At 32.0% G+C, this 26,884-nt stretch overlaps 1 protein-coding gene and 1 long non-coding RNA gene across 2 annotated transcripts in view; both read left to right on the top strand.

Moving 5' to 3' along the window:
• The window catches only part of LOC136973982 (peptidyl-prolyl cis-trans isomerase), a 28,553-nt gene extending 15,562 nt beyond the window's left edge, over positions 1–12,991 (top strand). The window contains exons 2-5 of the mRNA XM_067268761.1: positions 1,579–1,609; positions 9,473–9,658; positions 9,735–9,810; positions 12,633–12,991. Of these exons, the coding sequence (XP_067124862.1) occupies positions 1,579–1,609; positions 9,473–9,658; positions 9,735–9,810; positions 12,633–12,765 (426 nt within the window). The 3' untranslated portion in view covers positions 12,766–12,991. The remainder of the gene's footprint in view (positions 1–1,578; positions 1,610–9,472; positions 9,659–9,734; positions 9,811–12,632) is intronic.
• A 231-nt stretch (positions 12,992–13,222) lies between these two features.
• Positions 13,223–14,478, top strand: LOC136973983 (uncharacterized). The gene is made up of 2 exons (XR_010880576.1): positions 13,223–13,881; positions 13,927–14,478. It is a non-coding gene; the product is annotated as an uncharacterized lncRNA (long non-coding RNA).
• The last annotated feature ends 12,406 nt before the right edge of the window (positions 14,479–26,884 follow it).

Raw genomic sequence — 26,884 nt, 5'->3', positions numbered from 1 at the left:
TGTATTGTTAAAAATTATTTTTATTTTGTACAAACAATATAAATATATTGAAGAATATAAAAACATGAAAATTATACTTTAGAAGTAAATCTAGTATCAAAAACGTTCGATTCAGCACGACACAGTCCGACTGAAAATCGTTCGGATTAATGACACTCTACTGTATATTAATGCTAGGATAGTGTACCAGTGCAGTCCAACTATCTAGTGTGTATTATTCAATGCTAAAGATAACATCAAGAATAAAGCTCTGGAGTTGTATTTAGTCTCCATGTATGGTAAGATTTGGGGGGCATCCTACTTCAGTTTCACTAATCGTCAACCTGTAGAATTAGTGCACTGACATGGTATATCTTCAATAATCTTGTAATCACACTGGCCCAATATATGAGTGGGCTTAGTGCTAGTGTCAATTCAGGGATAATGTAAAGCTGATAAGTCTTAAACATCAAAAACTGAATTTTGGAAGCATGGAAGATGAATTCAATACTGCAGTCAATGGAAATTGCATTAATAATAAAGACAGCATCAGTTGCTTGTCAGTCATTGGTTGATTATCCTCTAAAGAGAAGCAAATTGCATTTGAGCAAGGTGTTTATATATATGTAATTATGGTACATGAGAGATACTTATCTTCTATTATTAATTTCAAAGTTTAATTTTTAATATATAATAGTAATTTAGCTTGTAAATTAGTATATTTTCTAATATGTTAAACTTGAATGAAATGACATCAATGGAATATACAGTACTTGTAAATCTCTTTAGTCTCTGCTAATGTTGGTTCTGTAATAGTCTGAGGCAGGCCCCTGAAAGAGGTGGTTACAAAATACTTTTCTTGTTGTTTCAATTTTTTGAAACCACAAGAAAAGTATTTTGCTGGAAGAGTGTGTTTGTTAATTCAGTCATTTGGCTTTTCTATTTTTCCCCTCTTTTAACATATATTTGCTAATTTGTATTTATAAAAGCAGTGGTACAAATTGTTTGATATGTCCATTTTCTAGATTGTGGATGAATGTTCATTTCCACAACAAAGTGATGTTTGGCAAATAATTGAATGTAGGCTACATGTGTGCTCATCAAATGATGATTAGTTTGGCTAATGGAGAATACAACCAACTAATTAGTTAGTTTTCTGTAACTTATTAATTCAGATTTTAATGTAATTTTTTTTCTTTAGTCTGGTTATCACCGATTATCGTCCATTCTGGTTTAATATTCAATAGTAAGTGATTATGAATTTCATTGTTGAGGTTAAATCTTCATATTAATTACAAGTGGTAGATATTTACTGGGTACAATTTATAAAAATGTAATAACTGTTCAGTTAATCTGTAGTTGTAGGAGTTTTCTTTAATCTTGTAAGAGTATTTTTCATTTATTGAATAATGAATGTTGCAAAGGCAGCATTTAAGGTAAATTTGTAATATTTGCCAACATGAATATCATGAAAGCAAACAAGAGGTTTATTTTCATTATAGTATCTGAATTGAATTCTTATGCACAAGCAATTTTTCTCAATTTTTAAATCAAGATTTTTCCATTTGTTTTTTTATTCATGCTAAAATTTTTTTACAGCTTCGTTCAGATGTTGTTCCAAAGACTGCTGGTAAGTATTCCTTTTCATTTATTAATTTCATAACAATAAGATTTGAAAACTAAAGTACAGCAGGGCCCAGCCATACATGCCTGTTAATGTTCCAAGACATCTAATGTAAGAGGAAATTGTACTGTAGTGGCATTATTATGCAGTCTTGGTAGTTATGGAACATTTTATGGAATTAAAATAGTATTGGATTACAGAGTTTGCTGAACTATTGGGAATAGTGAATTCAATGGTTAATCATTTGGAACAAAAGTACCATAGCCCTTCATTACATTGCACTTGTCTCCCGACAAGGGTGATATAACTATACAAAAAATTCTGGATCTATACTAAACAGACTATAAATGCTATGGAATCTGTAACCTCTGTTCATTTGTCAGCAAATGTTTGATATAAAATAAGCTTAATTTTGCAATAATTTTTATTCATGGTTATATCATTGAAGTTTATGTAAACATTGAAGAAACAATAATGCTAAATGTGTTTCTATGAACACCCATTTAGCATTATTTTTTTAAAATAACATTTAAAGACAAATACTGTTGATATGAAAACAATATCAGTTGTAATTTTATTATACAGTACTGTATTTCATAAATTGCTTATTAAAAATTGTAATCTATATTTTTGAATAAAAATTGTAAATACAGTAAATGAATACTTGCTTAATGGAATCCAAATTCAATAAAAACAAAAACCTTTCAAATGTGCCACATTTGAAAGGTTTTTGTTTTTAGTAAATACAGTAATTGAAAATTTAAAAAAAAAACATTGAATGTATAATAGAACATCAAAACTTAAAATTTTTACTTTAATTTTATAAAAAGCAAAGTAGTTGCTAATGTATAAAAAATTTTAGAAGTTTCTTGTTCAGAAATGAAATCATCTTACAAATTTTGCTGTGTTGGAAATTTCACATCTTTTGTAAATTGAGGCAAAACCATCAATTCACAAAGGTGTGGAATTTCAAATTCACAGAAACTTGTAAACATGGAAGCAGTACTTCAAACCAATAAACAAACCACTTAATATCAAAAGGAAACATAAATGTAATTGATCCTTCCATCTGTTTTGGTTATTTAGATCTTGACAAATTTATTGTTTCACCTGCAGTGGTAGTTTCAAGGACAATAGTAGGAATAAAATAGTGTTTTGTTGCAAAAAGAAATTCAATAGAAATTGATATTTTAAAATTTATTGACCCAAGTGTTAAAAGCACTTGGGTCAATAAAATTTGGGAAACTAAAAAAAGTGTGATATATCCAAATCTGTCATATTAAGATATTACAGATTTGGATATATTATGCTTTTTTAAGGAGTCACTGTATTTGTGCATGTTGATTAGTACATTGTATTAGTCAAAAACATTGTCATTGATGTACACTCATCTCCAGGGGTGGATATAAATTTTGAATGAAACTAATTAAAGATTACTTTGATCATTCAAATCCTGTGCACAAACGAGTTATATTGATCTGATTAATCTCTATTCGTATATATAAATGCCATCTAAGATCAACTGTGTCACAGTCAAACTAATCAGTGGAGGGTAGGAATGTTTGGATCAGATAGACAAATATTAAAGATCACAACCTCCATGGTTAAAGTCAATCTGATAGTTGACAGCAAAGAAATGTTTAACTGTCAACAATGAAAAGTATTCAAAACTTATTTTAATGTCTTTACTTACTTTTTTCATCTGAGTTCATCAGATAATAAATGGTAAGTATTGAATAACAGTTTTGTGAGATTGTATGGTAAGAATGCATGGCATGAACACTATTTTACCATTATGTAAGCAGTTTTAGTCAGGGAGTAATGATTCGATCTTACTTACATACTTTCCATCAACTAACACATGAAAGAAGCAATCTGTATCACATGAGACTGATCTGATCTTAGATATATACTTTTCATTTCAGATGAATATGTACCCCCAGTAATCACATGCTTGCTGGATTGTGGAATCCCACTAAATTTAGTGGGAGGTATAGTATTTTCAGTGGGAAATTTGGGAGGGCTGATTTTTAGTGTTGTTTTCAGCAGCATGAAATGAACATAATCCTTACTATCATTGCCAAGTTTGAGTGTTGTGTAGCTTGGTTTGATTTCATGCCATGTTGGAAGGTTGTTTTACAGTTTGGCAAGTGTCAGTAATCCAATATTAGTTAACATGGGAAACTAGTGAGTAGCCAGATTACTATTGAGATTGTACTGTAATTATTTCCTGTACTAACCTACCTATAAACCATATACAGTAGTGAACCGAAAATTGGAATCAATTGGGGACTGGGGTTGTTCAGATTAGGGATTTGTTCCGATTACGGTTTATGTATGAAAAAATAACCTGTCTGATGTTCAAATTTTTCTCCGTTGCATGTCGCTTCCTGTTGTTTCGTCAATTTTAAGCCTATCGTATTGTTAAAAATTATTTCTGCATTTTGTACAAACAAAATAAATATATTGAAGAATGTAAAAACATGAAAATGATACTTTAGAAGTAAATTTAGTATCAAAAACGTTCGATTCAACACGACACAGTTCGACTGAAAATCGGGGTGCCGATTTACGAGTCTCTATTGTATTTGCAAGGTAAACATTTTTAACGGTAAACAGCATACCGTAATCATAACTTTAAAAAATTTCAATATTCTCTTGTTTGCAAAAAAAAAGAAACAGAACACTGTTTTGTGTTGCAAGCAAGAACTCCAGGTAACAGTGCAATTAATAGCAGTGGTGTAGCGAGGGGGTGTATCATGCACCAGGTGCCCCTCTGCAAGTGGCACCCAAATGGTCTCCAAGACAAACTGTGTGTTTCTGGAAGGGGGAGGGGTGCCAATAAAGTGTCGGGTGCCAGTTATGTTTGCTATGCCACTGTTAGACCTTCATAAGAACTGGTTCATTAGTAATGAGTATGAATTTTCCCTTTTTCATTAATGAACTGTATCTCCAGATACTCTCCATCTGCATTTTTCCAATCACAGGAGCTAATTTGCATTTGAGGAAATTTTCTGCCATGTTGCAGCATCCTGAACAGAGATTGGTGCAGATTCCTGTGTTTAGTGCAAAACAAATGTATTAAGCTTTTCCAGAAGATATTTCCAGAAGCTTTTTCCATGTTTAAAGATATTAAATATGTAATTTCTTAACCAAAACTGTTAAATAAGCTTATTCAGTTTTCTCTCTTCTATCAATACAGCTACCAATTTGGCTATTACTGACGACTTATCACATCACAACAAAAAGGTGACCGGATTAGGATTTTGTTCTTTATTTATGGAGTCTTTAAATGTGTAATTGCACAATTTGAAAGACGAAAAAGAGTTGCTACTTAAAGATTAAGTAGTTCTAATCTAATTTGGTCTAATCACTTTTTTGATTCTGGTGTGTGAAGTCCTCATTAATAGCCAAATTGGTAGCTTCATTATATTAATAAGAGAAAATATATAATAGGACATGAAGCTTTTTATAATTAGATACTGTAAAACTGGTTAGATTACAATAAAAGTTCCAACTATCACCTTTAATCCAGTTAAAAAACATTTGTTCTTATAATTCATTCATTTTATCTTCAGGTCGTGGGATTTTATGACAGATAAATTAACAAATTTCATCCAGAACTTTAATTTGTCTGTTTGGACCTGTGTCGCCTTGAAGTATTTGCGAGTTTTCTTTGTTACCCATAATGAGAGCGAAGGAAACAGTTTTCTGCTCTTGGGAAAAATACATACTACTGCTGGACTTGATTAAATTCTTTTTAAGATACAGTAGATAATTCATTTTTGAATTTAACTTATGCTAACATTACAAAATTTATTAATTAAAAGTTGGAATGTATTGAGATTGCATTTGAATCGGACATTAGTATTATATTGGCAGATTTAAATTCAAAAATATATAGGAGTTTGTGTAATTGGATGAACTTTTGTGAAAAATGAGCATTTTACTTAAAACATTTAAAGCCACAAAAGTGCAATATTAGAACTAGATCAAGTATTTCAAATTGTAAAAAAAATAATTTAAGCAGATAGAAAATATGGTAAATGTGTGTGTGTAAATTTGATTAGCTTTTGTTGGTTCAGTTAAAACTTCATTTCAATATGTTAATTTCCAACAAAGAAAATTTTGTATAGAAAAAAAAACAATAAAATTAGGAATTAATATTTTTTACAATATAGTACTTTAACCATGAAGACAGTGGTCTGAGGGGCAATTGCAATGGAGGGGTTTTGTATTAAATCAAATACACTATACTTAAAATTTGTGGACTCCTTATGAAATTTTCATAGAACAGTGCAAAAAAGTTGCATTATTGTGAGAATTTTCTGAATGTGGGGAGTAAAAAAAATCCTAATGCAGAAGGCATGTTACATAATAATTCAGCAGTCTTCTCATTGAATTGAATGCTAGATATCTTGTTTTGTTTGTTAATTCATTTCTTGTAGTTGCTTTTTATTTGGCTGATCTTTTCTTAATGATTTCCCAAGTTTTCTGTGGGATTAAGATCTGAATTGCAAAGCCTGCTAATACTTGAACATGTTCATTAAACCATTTCTTAGATGATTCATAGAACAAGAGCACTGTCATGCTAGAAAATGCAATCTGCACTACCAAACATGTTTTTCATTGAAGGTAACATTCCAGAATTTCCTTATCTATTGAATTGGGACAATTTGCAATGCTGAGATTATAATGTCTGCTACCATTGCAGCTCCAGATCATGATGCTGTATGGAAGCTTTACTAAGCTTTTCATGGTACCTGAAATTCTTCATGCTTTGTTCTTAACATCATTACACCCTAATTCCCATAGGAAAAAAAACTTGTCTCATCACTGAAAATCACTTTTGACCCCTTTATTCTGCTTGCCACTTGCGTTGTAGTTTTAAAAAACCAATGAACATTTCATCTATCCCTCTATGAACTACTGCTTAGTAGTTTGCTGATTATTTTGTAAACAATCATGATTGTTGCTTATAGCTTTGTGTCCAGTCAAATAAATGGTTATATTTGCAGTTTTAATAAGTTTTCATTATTTTGATACTTGAATTAAAGTATTCCAATGTTTTTACTACAGAATAAATAAATTGTTGTTTATGAAAACTTAGTATCATTTGAAAATTTGGTATTTACAGTATTTATATATAGCAGGTGTGGCCAAACTTTTATCCCTTAGGGGCTACTTTTTCGGTAAAATATAGTCTGCCGGCTACTATGAATATGGGCAAACAATTTTAGGATTTTTAATAGATATTTTAATAAATAATTAATAATGATAAATAAATAATGATAAGTTTTTATTTTTTCCGGCCTGTAGTTGGTTTATTTATTCTAAAATAATAGGGCTAAATATTAATAACATTTAAAACAACAATTACTAAACTAACATACCTGCTTCTGTTCGCTGTATGAATTAAAAAAATAATAATAAAATTGAAGATAAATTGAAGTGCACAAACAAGGAGTAACAAGTGGATTGAAGCCAGCGGCTGTCACGTTACTGTCTGACAAATGATTTTGCGCCATTTTATGCGATTGCCATTTATAATATGCGCATGCATTGCAACTACAATTAATTTAAAAGTTAACATTCATTTGCATTGTTCATCGGGATAAATACACACAGTATGGGTACGTTGCACAGACATCCATTATTGTAAGAATAAATTATCGAATTAAGATTTTTAAACATTAATTTAAGTGAAAGCAAATTGTTCAACTTTAGCTTCGCAGGCTACTTTCAAAACCTTTGCGGTCGACCGCGGTCTACGTGTTGGCCATCCCTGATATATAGACTAAATTCCCTCATCAAGCAAGACTGAATAATTGAAATTTATCTTTGTATACTAGTACATTTATCAATTAACAGGACTTTGTATCTGCATCCATAATATTCCAGTATAATAAGTCCTGTTAATTGATAAATGTACTAGTATACAAAGATAAATTTCAGCTATTATAAAGGACACAAAGGCATAATAATTGAAGACTGAATAATTCTTATGAGAAAGTAGAGATTGAAGAATTGAGAAGAGATTTCAAGAAAATTTGCTATTTCAACAAATTGAGTAGTTTATACTATCTATTGTTACTTAAGAGTTGTTTGCTCCCATACATAACCAATCTGCCTAGTGAGGATGCCTTCTGAGAAGTCTTTTTGGTTAACTGGCCCCTATTTAGGCATTAATGATTTGGAAAATGCCATGTGGCCAGCCTGTTTTGGTGAGGCAAAGTGTGACCCATGACCAAACTACTGGTGTTCAGGGAATGAAAGGCCCATCACTGATGGGCCTGGAACATAAAGAGCAAGAAAATAAAATTTCACCTTGAGTGGTCAAAAAGGAGTAATAGAGAATTCACTTATATGCACACAGGTGGTCTTTATACTAAAAGAAATATTAAACTCTTTATAAAAATTTTTTATACTCCACATTCTGAGTAAACACTATTGCCTTTTTAAAAGGTTTCCTTGCTGTCTTCCTTGGTAATAGACAGCTTAATTAATATTGTTTTGGTTTCTTGAATGGGCTAAAGCAATATAGTAGGCCAATTTTACTCTTACGCTTTCCCATAGGCCAAAATGTGTGAAAATGCAACTTAAAATTCTCTGTAATGGGAAATTTCCTTGTCGAGCATGAATGTCACGTGGTCACTGACGTCACTGCAACGCAAGTGCTATCAATGCAAATTTGATAAAAATGTTTATTCTATAGATAATATTTCCACAAAATAAGTAGCCTATACTTTCCATCAGAACATAAAACAAATATAATCAAAGTTTCACGTGGATTGGACAAAAATTGCTGGAGTTAAGGAATTTAAAGAAACAATAACAGCTATTATATTAATAATTGTTTATTTTACAATTAAAAATTAATGAGGAATAAATTAGTCATGCAGGTTTTCAAGTATTTCAATATTTTGTGACATGGAGGAGTTGTACTTTTATAAAATACAATTTAATGTGACTTTTATTCAAATGGTAATGTATTGCTAATCCACCTAATGTTATCTTACTGAAGAAAGATTAAATAAATCATTTAAGATATCAGGATAACTAAATGGAAGTTTATTAGATTAGACAGCTTGTTCAAGAAACTTGTAACTGTAAAGCAATCATTTACTGACAGAACTAGCTACTTGTGAATTTATCTGAAACAATATATACTGTAGATGTAGATTACTGATGACAGCTATCTTATACAATTGTAAACAGTATTTAGTGATGAGAATTCAATATTCAGCTCACAAAATAATCTTCAATGAGGATTCAATCTTTCTCATTTTAAAAACTACAGTTTCTTTCTGGAAGTAATAAACTTGAGAGCAATGTCACATATAATGATGCTTTCATTAGGGAATGTGCTGATTGGTTTAACTGACGTCAGCACTTTTCACTTAATGTCATGTAATATGTCAGTTTCTCACTAGAGTGCAGAATGACCTCTTATGTTAATTTTTTAAAGCATCCGTTAATTGTAAATTATCATACATTTAACAACTAAAGTAAACTTTTTCATATTCTAATACCACAATGTGAAGTCTCATAACACTGGCCATGTTTTAAAATGGACTTGAAGGAACTGGAAACTTGCCACAGCTACGTGGTCAATGGCTGATGCTCATTGGTTAATACCAAAGTTGATTTTTTTTCTAGACAGGCTGTAATTAGATTTGAAATTTTACTATTTCTAATAATGTTTGTTTATGAAAGTTTTTAAAACAAAATTTCTATTCATTTTGAAGCTTTTAAGTTTAAAATTTTAATAAGTAGCTCAATTACATTTCTTTTACTTACTCATTCACTAGTTTGAAATTTATAGATAATTAGATTTTAATGCATTTGAAATATTAAAAATTTTTTCAGAGAATTTCAGAGCTCTGTGTACAGGAGAGAAAGGCTTTGGATACAAAAACAGCACATTCCATCGTGTAATTCCAAACTTCATGTGTCAGGGTGGTGACTTCACTCGCCATAACGGTACTGGTGGGAAATCAATCTACGGAGAAAAGTTTGAAGATGAAAATTTTGCTCTTAAACACACTGGACCAGGTAAGTAATGCTAAAACTGAAAGTGATAAAATTATTTAGACCACTAAAATCATTTTTTTCGTTTATATCTATACAGGTATCTTGTCAATGGCAAATGCCGGTCCAAATACTAATGGATCTCAGTTTTTCCTCACTACAGTAAAAACCAGTTGGTATGTATTTAACTTCCACTGTATTATATATAATTATCTTCCACTGTACATACTAATACAGTGGAACTGGGATAACTCAGTTGTGTTTACTATCATTTTTTTTTTCCTGCTTATCCATCACAGGGATTTACATGTTAACTAAAACTAGTATCAAAGCCCCATTCAAGTTAACATTATTTTCAAACTTTGAAATTAATTATTTTGCTTAAATGGAAAAAAATGTCTGTTTATTGAATAAACTAATCAGAACTTTTCTATAAAGCACAGGAACCACATTCAAATAAAAATAAACCTCTTGTGTGACAGTAGGTGGGGTGTAGTGGCTTCTAGATTGCATGTTACCTAAATACTGTAACTGCTTTTTTTTCCAAATGCTTGTCTTTCTTTGTTTTGCTGATGGATTTCTGACTGGTTGACACAGTAATAAAAGGGATTTTTGATAAAATCTAACTAATTGGTTTTCAAAATTATTTTATGTAAAAATTCTAAAAATACATTGGGTGATCAGTTAATGAATATAATCTGTTCCAACACTTTGTTCGCTAACCAGTTATCAATTTACCATAGATTTTTAACACTTCGGTCAGTGAAAAAGTTATACCTATTAGCAGTGGTTCCCAAATTGGATGCTACTGTCCCTGGGACAAAGAGTAAACCTAGGTGCAGCTGGAGTCGATGTCCTGACTCCAATGGCACATAGGTTTATGGTTCCTTTCATTCATTAAAACAGGTAAGAAACTGCATTTTATGGTTTCCAGATAAGGAGAACAATGTACAGTAAAGACAGTGTGAAGTTCAAAGAAAAGTGTTATATGCGAATAACTGTTATATGTTCAATTTCAACATATATTGTGGGAAAACGTTAAAATCCCTCGAAGTGAAAAGAGGCTTGCATATGATGCTATGCATTTAACAAGTTTTGCATAACCAACACCATCACTTCTATTTTGACAAATTTTTTACCAGAATACCACTGCTACTTGATTTACTAAAGAAGAAAATTGTGTGGGGCACAAAACTAGTAAAAAAAAAGTATTTACCGTCTTGTCTAAAAACTTTGAAAACAAGCAAACATGATATCATTGTTCAGCAGTGTGTTGAAAAAAGAAATTTGCTGTGTTCGACTTAGTATGACAAAAACAAATTAACATTATCATCATTTTTTTTGTTTGCTGATGCTGTGAACACCAAAAGATGAACCGGAGCAACAGTGATTGAGGTACAATGTCTACTCATATTTTCAAATTATAATAAAAATATGGGAGATGTGGACTTAGCAGATCAAAATTGAAAATATTGTTCAATATCAAGAAAATCTGTCAAATGGTGGTTCTATTTATTTTGGTTTTATCTGGATACTGCTGTACAAACCAGTTTTTATATAAATTAACTAACAATCCACCAAATAAACAGTGTTTAATGCCAATCCAATTTAGGTTAGGTTCTTTACTGGTCTTTATATTAAGGTTTTTGGAGTGATTCATTTACTCAACCACTATTCAATAAAATATTTGAACTCACTTAAAATTGACCAGGGATGCATCTTCCTGAATCCTTTGCAACATTTCTATATAGGATTACTAACAAGCAGCCTTATTTGCATCTAATTTTTTTGCAGAATTGTAAATGTATATGGAAGTAAAATCATGAAATTTTATGATGTAGCTAATTACATAATCAATTTTACACACAATTTTTTGTAAGTGAATAGTGTCTTTTAATAAGAAAAAGTTATACAGTTGTGTAGGAATTGGGCTTGAATAGACTTGGTCAAATATTGCATAATGGAAAGGGGGAATGCAGAGATCTTAATGTAGCTCAGGGAATGTTCAGATCACATGTATAGATCTTGGATTTCAGACATTATTCTTCAATGTTAAGTAGTATAGTTGTACATTAAAGAGGTTGTTTTCAGAGAACTTAAATTTTCATTCATAGTAAAAAGTTGCTTTCCTGCCTTTAGTTATACTGAATAAAATTGAACATTAAATGTAATTAGGCAGAAAAATAAATTAACATCAAATATCACTTAATCCTTTTGCTACCTATGGTATACCTGTTTCAGAAACTCATAAATTTATAACTGACAAAGATTGCTGCATTAGTTTGAAATTTTTGTGCTGAAAATGTCAGTTGGCTGTCTTTATTTGAATTAGAGTAAATTTCAGTCAATATTTATCATCTAGCATTTGACTAGTTTTGGCTTAATTTTTCTGTTATGTCGATTAATATATATGTATAAACACGTGCACATGTCGAGTCAAAAATTATTTGCACTGGCTGTAGAATTTGATCAACTTTTAGAAAAGACAAATCAGTAATAAAATTGAGAAAACACTGAGATTGGCGTTACATGTAAGTTTTCTTATCGCAAGCACTTTCCATGAACCTATAGTTGTCGTCATCAGAAAAATATGGATATTTACTAAAATCTAATGGAAATAATCTGATTAAGAACAGAACACTTAAAAGTACATATAATGCCAATCTGTGTTTTCTCCATTTTATTATACAGTATTTGGTGTGAAAATCATCCCATTGATCAGACAGATCAATTTTTGACATAATCACCCAGCTTTTCAATACTGTCAACAAGCTTTCATATATAGTGTTGTAATAAATGAGTTCTTCAAATTTAAATTGCCTTGTCAATGAATTAAAGCTGTTGAAGGTTTCTTTAATTCTAATGTAGATGAATGTGCTATTCTTTCAACTTTAGAATCTTGAAAGCATTTGTTTTCAAAATTCTGAAGATACTTATACAAAACACCTTGCTTAATGGCTTTTTCATGAAATGATTTAACCTTAAACTTTTTTAACAGGCTTGATGGAAAACATGTAGTATTTGGTCAAGTTGTTGATGGTATGGATGTAGTTAAGAAGATCGAAGGATATGGAAGTCAGAGTGGAAAAACAAACAGAAAAATTGTGATTGCTGACTGTGGTCAGCTTTGAATGTATTTTTAAATATTTGTTCCAAGAATTTTTATACTAATTTCTTGATTTTCAATATTAATCAACAGAATGAAAAAATAAATCAGTAAGTTGTCAATCTCATCTCAAAATCTAATTTGTAGATTAGAATTTAAAAGTTAACATTACTTGTAAACTATACCATTACTATACTTCATAATACAATTATTTTCTGATTTGGGAACAATAAATAATTTGGAAAATGAAATGGTTTCTTTAACATTTTGCTCTTCATTGAAATTTCAAACTAATTTTTCATTTAATAATAATTTTTAATCTCCACTCTTAAGTTCATTAACTCCATGAAATTCAAGATACTGTGTTACTGTAATTTTTTTTTTACAGCAATCCTTAAAAAATTTATTACACATTTCAAAATAAGTAAACATTTCAGAAGTTTTAAAAAATTTATTGAATTTTATAATAATTTATAGTAGATGAATTGTACTAAATTTTTTAAAATCTTTACAAATGAAACCCAAAATTATTCATTTCAGGGCATTTCATATGCTAAATTTGAAGAAATAATTGAACAGAAAATTCATAAGATTGAGAATATAAATTATTACAATACTAGGCAGCCCAATAATTCAATGTTAACTGGTTTATAATTAAATTTGATTACATTTTGTGAGAAACAATTTCTGTAGTTCTGTCGTAAAAGAAGAGTTGCAATTAACTAAATTGTAATTAAGGGTTCAAAATTAAATAATAAGTACTAAAATAGCAATTATTGTGACATTGTCCCAATACTGGCTGCAATTTAAAATATATGCTTTCTATCTTATGTTTTGCCCTTGCACATCACACGTTTCCGTTAGCAATAGTACAGGTAATGTAACTCGGAAACATATTTTAAATTGAAATAACGTGATTTCCCGATTTCCCGTTTTCACCGGAAGTTTGTATATAATTAGTTAATCCAGGCGATTAACTGTGTACAAACTGTCCCTAAGGTTTCCATATCTGGTCTCTGCTTTCATCTTTAACTCTCTTCTCGAGATGAAAGGTGGATGACAGTGGGAGTTTATAGGTACAATTTTTTCAAATAGCCCAATAAATTAAACTGAAGGTAATAAAAGCGCTGACCTTTACACTGTAAAATTAAAAATAATCGATTTGAAAATTTCAACTTTTGAAAAGTTGAAATTTTCAAATTGTCAATTGTTAAATTTATGTTTTATAAAGATTTATTTGGGATAGTGAATGAAGGCCAACAGGAGGGAGGGAAAAGCCGGAGTAAATGTTTTTTAAATTTAATTAAGATTAAATAAGTTTTCTAAACTTTCATGTTGTAACACTTCTTGGAATCAATGTTATAGTGTGTGCAAATGACAAATTGTTACTAGAATAATTTCATTAGAATCTGCAAGACCATATGGAATGTGTATTAAGATGTCTGAATTCAACTTATATCGACAGGCGTAACCAGTGTCGGACTAGCCATGTGTGTTCGCTGGTCAAGGTCTAGGCCAGTGATTTTCAACTAGTGTGCCGCGAAAATTTTTGAAGGCTATTAAAATATTTTCGAAAGAAGCCCAAAGTAATAAATGTAAAAATTTGAAATTACTTTAAATTGATTATGCGCATTTTTCATTGTTGTAATAAACATATACATAATGTAGTAAAAGGTGGTTCTAAAACAGGAAGCACAGATTTCAGGTGTTTAATTATAATAAAATCTTATTTTTTGAATTTTCGACATTTTTTCCATAAATTATTTGTAAATATATTAAAGTATGCATTATTACTCAAAAAAACGCATTTTGCATAATTTTTATAAATAAAATTGACCATATTATGACTAACCAGAACGCATACTAGCCAGACATTGTTAAATTTTAGATTGTAAGGAAACTTCGGCCAATCGTTAAGTTTTTCTAAATTTTAAAAATTTTTGTAATCCCGATTAAATTCGCGGATACGATCATACTTCATTTATAAATTCTTCCGAAAAGTTTACACGTCGATGTTTTTAGTCATAAATGTTCTTTTATAAAATTTAAGCAGTTCTGGAAGAAACGACACGAGGGAAATTTTTAAATTTGATCATTTTCGTATGTGTTTTTAATATAATTTTACAGTTTCTAATATAATTTTATAATCTAAAGTGATGGTTGTAGTTCGCGGACTGTTCTCACCAAGGAGTATTCGCGTTTTTCATGAATTATAAGAGGGTGCTGCATTTTTTACAAAATGGCTACTTTATATGGGTTTACTAGTAATGTAAAATTATTCGTATATTACTGTCCGATATAATGATATGTTGCTTTTAGCTGTATCGATAAATTTTATAAAATTATTGCCAGCGGGACACGTCACTGTGGTATCATGAGCGAGATCGTTTTATACATATTTGTGCTCTTTGTGTTGGGACAATGTCCAAAGCTGATGTTTCTTATCAAGGCCGGATTTACAAGTAAAAAGTTATGTAAGTCGTTGCTTAGGGCGTCAAACATTTGCACAAAAAACATTGAAGTCAAATTTTGTAATAAACATTTTTTACAAACCAACAAAATATACTTTTTATTTTGTGTAGTAGTCCATTAATTTTTTTCTAAGAATTAACATAAAATCTTTTTTTAAAAAAATTGATAAAACCACTTTAAAAAAAGATTTTTAATGGAATGGGTATAAAAATTTAAATTCATTTATAAAACAGAAGTCTAGTGAAACCTCGCATCTTTTTCTCCCAATATCCGTATTAAATCAGACATAATCTGATTTAATTCTTTTCTTTTTGATTGACTTCTAAAATTGTAAGGGGCCTTAAGGTTCAACTTAGGGCTTCGAAATGCTTAAATCCGACCCTGTTTCCCACACAAAATTACTGGCATTTTAAACTTTAAGAAAATGTTTTAAAATTGACAGCATGTTTTTTGTAAAGCTGGACAATCGGGAAACTGCCAATTCTTAAGTCTAATCCACTCAGAATTCTGAGAAGCTCAAATATAACCGACCGATTTCCGAATAATCATGTTTTTCATGTGGGAATAGACGAAAACTTGTATCAGGCCTCCGTAAGGCTTTAAAATTGCAATTGGAACGCAAAGAACACAAAACTAAGCTTTGCTTTTTCTATTGCTATTCATCTTTGATTCATTCTTGTGTATTAGCAGTAAACAATCCAGATAGAATAGTTTTGTTTGATCTGCACCAGACTCGTCACCTCAGCCAACTTTACTGGCCTCACGCGGGCTTAGACCCGCGCCACCACATCTCAGCCCTTGAGCGGTACATATATAAGACCGGCCGCTTCACCTAGCCACCAGGCGGCGCATCGGAAGAAAAGCCGACAACGGTCACACCTTCCAACATAAGTTAATGTTCTTGTACGTGGGTTTATCTCTCACGTGATCGGTCTGCCTCTTGCGCCATATTTGTGCGGCGTTGTTCGTGGAGGTGTATATATTTGGCTTGAGTTTAAACGTTTATCGCGTGTAGATGGAAAAACGCATTTTACTTTATCGACTCATATATAACAGCGAAAACATGGGGACATTTTTGAACTAGGAGACCTTGAAACGTCGAGAAATGCAAAAAAAATTGGTTTTCACTATATGTTATGGATGTGTGTGGAGGGCACGATTTTGTTCACCCAATTTAAAGCTTAATAATCCCCGACTTGTCGAAAATATCTGAAATTTTTCAGGGAGGTAAGTATATTAGGAGGATTATGCTATTAAATTTTGGTAGGTCGAGGGGTCGTGGGTCAAATCTCGAGTAGGGTCGGATTTAATGACTATGTAAATGCTAATAACGTGTAAAAATCATTTTTATAAAACTCGTCTTTACCCTCAAAATTTTATAATAATTTAAAATATGTTTTTTTAAATAAAGTAGATGGCACCAAACTCAGTTTTAAATGCTGCCGGGAAAGTTATTTAACAACTCTTGCTAGTCAAGATGCCAACTGGTACAAAAGTAAAAAAATATATATATATATATATAATATAGAAGCAACAACAATCTTCACATGTCCTTTCTCACAACCCCAGGAACAAAACAGTTAATTGTGAATATATATAGTCCTTGGCCATTTTAAATTACCGTAGAGACTCGTTAATCGGAACGATTTTCAGTCGGACTGTGTCGTGCTGAATCGAACGTTTTTGATACTAAATTTACTTCTAAAGTATAATGTTCATGTTTTTATATTCTTCAATATATTTATTTTGTACAAAATGCAGAAATAATTTTTAACGATACGATAGCCTCGATTATTATTTCTGTGTAAAAATTTTCGTTAGGCTTAAAATCGACGAAAATTCAACACTAAGCGACACGCAACGGAGAAAAATTTGAACATTGGACAGGTTAATGTATTTTTTTCGCACATAATCGGTAATCGGAACAAATCACTAATCTGAACAACCCGAGTCCCCAATTGATTCCGATTTTCGGTTCTCTACTGTAATTATTTTTTAAAGAATTTTTTTTTTGTGATTTATGTCTCCACCTGGAAATTGTATTTTAACTATTTTATATAACTAGGCGGACAAGAAGCCTCAAACAAAAGCTCGACTCCCGACTCCGCCCGTAAAGATTGTCATGTATGAGGTGACGTTATAACGAAAAGGAAACGTCACAAATATGGCGCCGGGCAAAACGCGCATGTATATCCGGGACTCCAAACGTCACATGCAATGCAAGTTGTCTATAATCTCCTTGGTTCCGACCCGATTACGAATATTTAAGTTTTTTAAATCTGTCCTGCTCGTACTACTAGTAGGCTGACCGGCTGTTGTCATGGCAACACGACTTGGAATCGGTCAGTGTGAAATCGTCCAAACATTTATAGTCGTATGGGAACAGTGGGTGAGCTGCAGCTAATCAGACTGGAAACGTACTGTACGTAATAAAGAAAAATGGCAAGAAAAAAAATTTCGGAAGACGTTAAAGTAACATAATATTTGCGGAATTAGTCGAGCAAATTAAAAAAAAAAAAAATTAAAAATGATTGGCTGGTGTTTCGATTCTTAACTCGTTCCGATTTATAATTATGAATCGGCCATGCATATTTAATGTAGCAATGCAAGGAATGCAAATATGCATCCAGGATAGTGATCTATCCCTCGAAAAATAGTGATCGGATGGCCGAGTAGTTAATGTGACAGCTTACCTCTATGGGGGATCCGAAATCGAATTCGGTCGGATCGAAAAACTCAGGAATTTTTCGGGAGTGATCCGTCCGAATATGTTGAACTAATTCCTCGCCACCCACCGCTCCATTGTGTGCCTGGCCAAATCCGTAATGACCCTGCTAGGAAGGCCCTCTTACCCCGTATTCACCAACACGAGTTAGGCTTGAATCTCGAGTTAACCAATCAGTCCGACCTCACATAGGTCGTTTACCAGAAATGACGCCATCACGTTTCCGCCAGTGGCGTGCCATCATTGGAAGCGGTGAATGACCTTCCCTTGTATTTTCTAAAATATGAATTTTCATATTTTAACGAACTTTGAATTAATTAAAATTAATATTTTATTATAAGTGCATTATGTATCTTATTAAAAAATTCTATACTATATGTGAAAAAAACGATAAGATTGCTATTGTATATTCGAATATCAGTGGCGGAATGGAAGCGCTTCCGAGACAGCTTTCACGGCGAGAATAACTGAATGGTGTAAAGCAGCCAGAGGGCATTGGCGCATGCGCTTTACAGAGCACCAACCTCAACCGGTTTAGCTGGTGGAAACTTTCCACACTTCTTGATCTTCCTGGTCTCCAGGTTTGTCACTCATTGTGCATTTGTGGAACCAAATGGGACGTCAGCTCGACTATCTCCATCACGAATGTGAGGGATGTGGCATCTGGACAAATCTTTCGCAGGTTAGCATATGATGCCTGCATGCACCACCATATCGCCTCATGTATACAAGCACGAGGAAGTCCTACAAGACTAAAGGTTCTTTTAAATTGTACCGTTGTTCCGCAGAAAGTTGGATTTCTTTGCTATATTTCAACCACTTATTGCATTCGTACTAACAGTTTCATTCGATTTCAATATCGCCTCCTTGGTGCGTTATTTTTTTGTCAATGAATGTATTAAATGTAGGGCTGTGGAGTCGTGTAAAAATCTACCGATCCGACTTCGACTCCGATCAGGAGCAGACTTGTTACCAAAATAGACACGGAAATTCTGATGTCATCACGTGACCTCGGAATAAAATATTCAATAAATAGAGTTCTAATAAAGATAGAACGTAAAAACTTTTTATTCCAAAGCTAAAAGACCCCTCTAAATAATGACACAGTCAATATATAAATATATATTCGATAATTTTTACTTTCCCGGCTCGGCTGTTATATATAACAGAGGGAAAGTGTAGCGCTCGGTCAAAAAATAACCCCTCCCAAATTTTTACATTTGGACTCAGGACATTTTAAAATGTCGAGATATGCAAAACATTCGGTTTTTTTTTTCTGTATGTATGGATGTTAGACTGTGTGTCGGAGACACAATTTTGTTCACCCTGTTTGAAGCCTAATAACTTCTGTGGTTTTTAAATCGGAGTCGGATGGTTTAACACAGGAATTATTAAGCTTCAAAGTGGTTGAACTAAATCGTGCCCCCAAACACATTCTAACATCTTAAGCGAGAACATCTTAATGGGTTTTACTGTACTATTAAAAAATGACAAAAAGTTTAATTTTGAAGGTAGATTTAGTTTTATTAAAAAAAAAAAAAATCGCGAACGCTAATAACGAGTAAAATATTCATTAAGTTCGACTGCACTGGAGATATGACACATGACCTTTTATGTCTCTACCCTGTTGACCTTTAATTAAGAACCAAAAGTTAATAGCATTAATGCCCCTTTATACACAAGCTACAGTGCTAAATTTCGTTTCTTAAACGTTACCCATTGAGATATCGTTTAATCTCAGAACAGAGAATAAAGAAATTAAACAAATCAGATGCTACGAATTTCACCCCTTTATTTGACATTTTTTGGGTTCAGGAGATCTCCAAACGTATAGATTTGCAAAAAACTTGGAGGGTCAAATTTAACACGATTCCAATACTTTTCCATTTTATATACATAACAAGTTGGGAAGTAAAAAGGAGTCGGAGTCGGCGGATTTTTTGACGACTCCGACTCCATAGCCCTGATTAGATGTGCATTAGATCAATGCTAAAAACGACCTTGCACGCAATTGGCTCGAAATATAGTTATAGATATTTTTAATGATGAATAGTACATAATGTTTTATTTTATTGTAGCGATAGAATATTTATATAAATTTTCACGAAAACTAAAAATTAAAATTATTTATAACTTTTCATGAGAAATCATTCATTTCTGATTTCATGTTCTAATTTTACATGAAACGTTTTCCTCTCTGTGGGCACTAAGAGGGCCTTTTAAACAGGTATAAAAAACTGTTTCGCAAAATTTTATCCATGTTTCTATATCATTAAATCTGTAGGCCTATATTAATGAATTAGCCTAGATCTACTAATAAATTTTTCAATAAACAAGTTTGCAACTATAAAATTAACAAATAAGTTAAGAGTTTTCTTAACGATTTATTTGTCAGGACAAAAGACAACAATTATTTACATAATTGTACATATTAGCCCAGGATTATTTAACTATTTTCAAAATTTAGATAATATAAATAATTCTGGGTTGCCTTAAATGCGATTATATAACATAGATGCTGTCGTGAAGAATTTTAACGATTTTTAATGTTTGAAGACATCGTAGCCTACAAAAAGGAATCGACGTCGAGATTATTTTTGTGTGTAAGTTTTTTGATTGTATTCGTCTGTTATTTTTAAAAGTTTTACTTCAAGTCGCCGGCTGTTTATGGTTCCTGGACTGGAATAAAAGGATAACTACGAAAAAGGACTCAAACTTTGTATTGTCTAAATTTTGAAAATAGTTTAATCCTGGGCTAATATGTACTAGCTAACAACTTTAAATTAAAGTATTGTGATTAACTCAAGCTCAAAATAGAAAGCTGAAGCAGACCTATACCTGATTTCCATGGGTAAGCCAGTGTAATACAAATGTGATATCTTCAACTCCCACCTAATAGAATTTTTCAATTCTCTTTAATTTGTGATTAGTGTTTATTTATGTTATTGAGAACTTCATAAAATATAAAAATATTGTATACTGTAACTCGAATGAGAAGGCAATAGAGCATTAAGAGAATAAAAATAGACGCATAAATTAGTAAAAAATGGATTCGGTAATTGAAAAATGTAATCCATCTTTCACTCAAAACTAAAAATAATAAAAACGAAATTTAAAAAATTCTTAAAGAATTGCGATACGAACAGAATAGTCGTGAAATGTAGTACGTATATTCATAGGCCGGAATGTGAACACTACATCATTTTTATTAATTTATTTAATATGTTTAGTGGTATTTACGAATAGGTTCACTCAAACAATATCGTTTTACCTAGTAATAGTCCAATATATGACTGCAGTAATATATGTACAACGAGAGATTAGCCTGCTTACACCACTACATCACCCATACCTATGAATATGTTTACTCCAAAGCGTATAAATTCAGTAGCAGTTTAAACTGGTTTTTGTTATTTCGAAAATGCTTAGGATAAAAGGTGTTATTGTCTATTACGTATAGATTTCAATTAACACTAAATTTTAAATATTTACCGTTTAAAATAAATCAGGTGGTCATTTGGCTGCCTTTCCTTGTTAAACTACAGACAAAATCGATCCATATCGATTTATATTACTATAAATACTTCAGAGAAAATATTTATAGTTTATTTATATACTTGAATGAGTTTTTATGAATCTAAGAAATTACGATCATTTAGTATCGATCACTAAAAGTTTCGATTTCCGATTGTTACCATTTGATTACGTTCTACAGTGAAATGTACTGGAAAAAATCGTCTTAAATTTTTATAACTAAAATATTTAAGTTAATGAATTAAAAATATATTTAGTACAGAAGACTGGGACGCCCAGAGGGGGACAAAGGTCCCCTAAAATATACCATCCCAGCTTAGTATAGCATTGCCTATATACAGTATCAACTCACTCTATACAAAATACTTAGCTTAAAATCGTCACGATACTTTTTCCCGTTAAAAAAAAAAAAAAAAAAAAAAAAAATTAGAAACTGGAATTGATGGATCGTCACGAAATTTTTGTCATGAATAGTAGGCCTATATATTGGGAATAAAAGGACGAAGCTCTCCAGTTTCATAATAAAATACAGTATTTTCTATACAATACAATTATTTCACATGCGAGAATTTTACAAACGATAGTTTAGGCATAAATTTTGTGTTAAGAGATTTCTGTATATTCTGTATGACCAATTCCAATTTCTTTGCTAAAAATTTTTACCGGGGATTATGGCTTTTCAATTGATACGTTTTCTCGAAAGTTGATCCAAGAAGAGTAATTTGATGAATTTGATACTTTATAAAGTCAAAACTAATTTAAAGGAAATTAACTTATACTGGTTCGGAGGTTGCCTATAGATGTGTTTCGTGTAGTTAATCAAATACCGGTTGTTTGGAAAAGTAAAAAGATGAAACTATATTTTATTAATATATAGATAACTGGCAGGTAAGTTCGGTGTTGCCCGGGCAAAAAAATAAAACAAACATTAAGATTATTTCGTACTTCCAACCCTTCTATCATCTATCCACCACTTTCTCAGCAAATAAGTCATTTCAGTTTCACCAACACCTAATTTTGCTGAGCTTAAAATTGTTTTATTTTTACAAATGTTTTCAACATATTTAATATAGGCCATCGATTACATTATATTATATTATAGTATTTGATTTATATAACTATAAAGGTTATTTTACGTAAGGGTTTATCACACCAAGTGAACAATCTAATGCATTTAAAAATGTGTTACATTGGTCACTAGGTGTGATAAATCCTTACCTTTGTAGTTATATAAATCAAATACTATATTATAACAAACATTAAAACGAAAATCATATAAAGAGCTTGATTATTTCAGCCTACCATTGTCACGTTTATCGCGATACTCGGGTGGTATATAATGGCACAATTTCATTGGTCAAGTTCAAGCAATTGAAAATACAAAAAATTAAATTTTTAAGATATCGTGTTTTTCTAATGTTAGCTGTAACAAATTGTTTCATTCACAGCTGAATATCAAATGGTAATCTACCAACTAATCAAATTTTGTGAAAAATAGAGCAAATATTTGAACTCAGCAGCCTGGAAAACCACTTAAAAAATATTTGTGTTGGCCGGTGATCTCGTATTATGCAATTTTCATATTCGAATGCCATTATACCGCTGGTCCGATAGAAAGAAGAAACTGTTGCGGAAGGGGGTTGAAGTTATTCAACCAAAAGTAATTATTGACCTCCTTCCGGAAGCGAAGGACAGTCAACGACTACTAATTAATATTGGTTTACTATTATTATTTGAAAAGTGATCCGTGTTAGATAGGTTGTGATGACCCCATACGTGATGAAAGTTGCCAAAATTAACGTTCGAAAGACTTCATATAAGACTTATTTAAATAAAAAAATTCCGTAAAAATGCAAGAATAATTGCTTTTATGTGATCCCGTAAAAAATTGGTGAAACCAGATTGAAAAAGTAAAGCTCAGCAAAAACATCTAAGTAAAGGAAATTCATCTTGAAAAACTTGTAGACCTATAAATCCACTGTCATTCGTTTGCTGTCCTATCTCTAATCTCGAGAACCGAGTTAGATAGATGAATGCCAAGACCAGATATGGAAAGCTTAGGGGCAGGAGGCCCCGGGGCAATTTACTATATCAGAACTTCCGATGAAAACTGAAAGTCACGTTATTTCAATTCAAACGTTTTGCCTGAGCGGAGTTAGGTAAATAACCGGCACGGTTCTGTTACAAACAGGAAAAGTATGATGTACAGGGGCAAACTACTCCACGCAAGCAAGTGCTATGTGCTACCTGCCGAAGTAATGGTGTAATAGCGCGTCTATTTCGCACTACATTATTGTCGCAGTAATTAAGAGAATATAGTATATATATTCTTAGTAATTTCAATATATAATTCTTACAAAAAAGGATATATATATATGTATATGTATATCCTTTTTCTGTAAGAATTATATTTACTTTATTAGTTTCTTAAATTATTTGCCAATAGATGGCGCTACACGTAAAGATAGAAAATCGAATGTCGACAGAAATTAATTGATATGTAGAAATCCATCAATATTTTGGTGTGAGATGTACAACATGATCTAAGTGAGAAGTATGTGAACTTAGCTTCCGCGTTTTGTAGCAATTGGCCAAACGGCCAAGCGTGTTTAGCCAACAAACAAACAAACATGCTCATTTATATATATAGAAGAAGAAAATAATATAAGTATTTTATAGATCCGAAGCGTACAGGACTTCAACATAAATGACACCAGACATTTCGAAAGCTCCACAAAAAGTTAATGAAGCTTATGCAATAAATGAAATCAATTAAGTAATTCGTTTCATGCTTCCGAAAGCAAACGTGATGCATATTCGCGTTGATTTCTTACTTCCTCTGGCTCTATTATACGTAACAAAGAAAAAATTTTGGCGATTGGTAAAAAATGACCCCGAAGATTTTTACAGGAGTCCTTGAAACGTCGAAAAATGCAAAATTAATTCGGGTTTTCTTTCTGTATGTATGGATGTTAGTGTGTGAGTGAGTGAGTGGGGCACTATTTTGTTCACCGTGCTTGAAGCTTAATAACGCCTGCATTTTTTGTCGAAAATTTCTGAAATTTTGCAGAGAGGTTTGTGTGTTAGGAGAATTGATCATATTAAATTTTGGTGGTTAAAGGTCTAAGGCAGGGTTGTCAAACTGGCTGCCCGCCGGCCGCATGCGGTCCCTAATGCTCTGAAATTAAATAAAACGGTTACAGATCAAGATTAATTGATAAACATCTATCTGCCATAATGAAGATTGTTCTGTCTTTGAATCTAGATAGGAGGAGGAAGATACCGCTGGCAAGTTTAAGTTGAAAACAATTAATTATAGTTTTATAAATATGTACATTAAATAAAATAAATGTTTAAATAAAAGCAATGCTATAGCAATTATATATTGTTGAATTGAATTCACTGAGCTACATAATGTGTTTTAATTGCCCTATCTATATTCCTACATTCTCACTTCAAATTATAATTTTCAGAAAATTTGTAAATGTGATGTGGCCCGCGTGACTCTTACCAGTCGCATTAATGGCCCGTTGTTTAAATGAGTTTGGCATACCTGGTCTAGGGGGTGGAAAGATAAAGGGGAATCGTGTGTCATATCTCGAGTGAGGTCGGACTTAATGACGATTTTACTCGTTATTAGCAGTTATAATTTTTTACAAAATCCATCCATACTCTCAAAATTAAGCTTTTTGTTATTTTATAATAATTAAAAATATAAAACGTTTTTAAATAAAATATAACAGATGACTCCACCAAATGTTGCCGGGAAAGTTAAGCAACTCGATGCTCGATTTTTTGTTGCCGTATTTATACAAAATAAACTGTGGCAAGTAAGAATCAAATCCCGAAGAGTAAATTAATGATTAAATATATTGTCATACTTAAATAATTTTTATACATACAATTTTTATAGTATATACCAGGGGTGGCCAACTTTTGTGTACATAAGATCTACTTTTTATCTTAAAAATGTGTCGCGATCGACTTGTGGTAGGCATAGTCTAAGTGGCGAGGGGGGTGTAAAATACATAATATGTTTATACACTGTGCTTCAGTACGAGGTGCACTCCCGCGAGCACTTCATAAAGAAAATAAATTTCCAGACCCAACTTTTGTTATTTGCAGTTACGAGTTCATTCCATACAGGCGGCACCTAAAAAAATCGATTTTTTGACACTTTCAAGATAGATTTTTATTAACTTAAAATATAATTTAATTTTTTTTATCAATTACAATGTATAAATTGTGGTACTATTGGTTCGTAAACTTGAAAAACTTGTTATAAAACTGCACAGTACGGCTGATAATTTGATTATAAAATTTTACTTTCGCGATTTTTTTTGGGCGAGGAAAATTTATCATGGAAGAATGATATAAGATTTTTAGACTTATTTTTTGCTAATCTATCAAAAGCTCGCGGGAGTGCTCTTTGTACTGAAACACCCTGTATATCTACCTACGTAAAAAACAACGTAATTATTTAACGGGCCAAAAAACTCACGTCCAGGGGAATTAAAGCAACATGAGTAATTATTAACAATATTTATTAATTCTAATTAGCTAGCGGCCGGATGGCCGAGCGGTCAAGGTTAGCAGCCAGCCGCCCTGGGGGACCCGGGATCGAATCCGGACGGGTCGAAAAATCCCCAGGAATTTTTCGGGGGTGGTCCGTCTGGATATGTCGGTCCCCGTCCCTCGCCACTCGGCCGCCCCATTGTGGGCCTGGCCGAACCCATAATGGGCTTGCTAAAAGAGGCCCTCTTAGTGCCCACTGGGCGGAAAGAGTTACAAAAAAAAAAAAACAAAACAAATTCAAATTAGCTACTGATGAAGACAGATTTAGAATTTATTTTATTCCGTTACATTAATGGGAGGACTGAGTTTGCACGTCTCTTACCAAGGAAACATAATTAGGTGTATATCCTGACAAAGATAATAATAATGAGTCTTCAGTATGGGAAACAGTCAGGACGGAACGTTGTTTAGTCTTCGTTAACTTTAAGTATGAAAATGCCGATTCACACAGGTATGTAGTTCCGAAACAGGAATAAATGTATTTGCTACATTTGGTGATACTGGGATATTTTTCTCAATTGACGTATTTCCAAAAATATAGAGGTCTGTTGCCAAAAACGCTCACTTATCGAGTAAATAGATAGGTAAGAAAAGCCATAATTTAATTTAAAACATAAACAACAGGTACTTACATTTTAAACAAATGAAAAATTGAAACTCAACGTTGTCACCGTGGATAAATAATATTGATTAATAATAATAATATTGTTAATACTAAAGAAAAGAAGCTACCGCAAGACAGTATCAAATATTCAAGCTAAATGGCTGTGTTTTCTACGAGTCCAGTCATAACTGCATGCATATTGTTGCTTTTGCGCGTTACGTTTACAAGTTGCGT

This window comes from Centruroides vittatus, unplaced genomic scaffold (assembly GCF_030686945.1).
Source record: "Centruroides vittatus isolate TY-2023 unplaced genomic scaffold, ASM3068694v2 contig_3343, whole genome shotgun sequence".
NCBI classification, from domain to species: domain Eukaryota; kingdom Metazoa; phylum Arthropoda; class Arachnida; order Scorpiones; family Buthidae; genus Centruroides; species Centruroides vittatus.
This window is presented reverse-complemented; position numbering and strand designations above follow the sequence as displayed.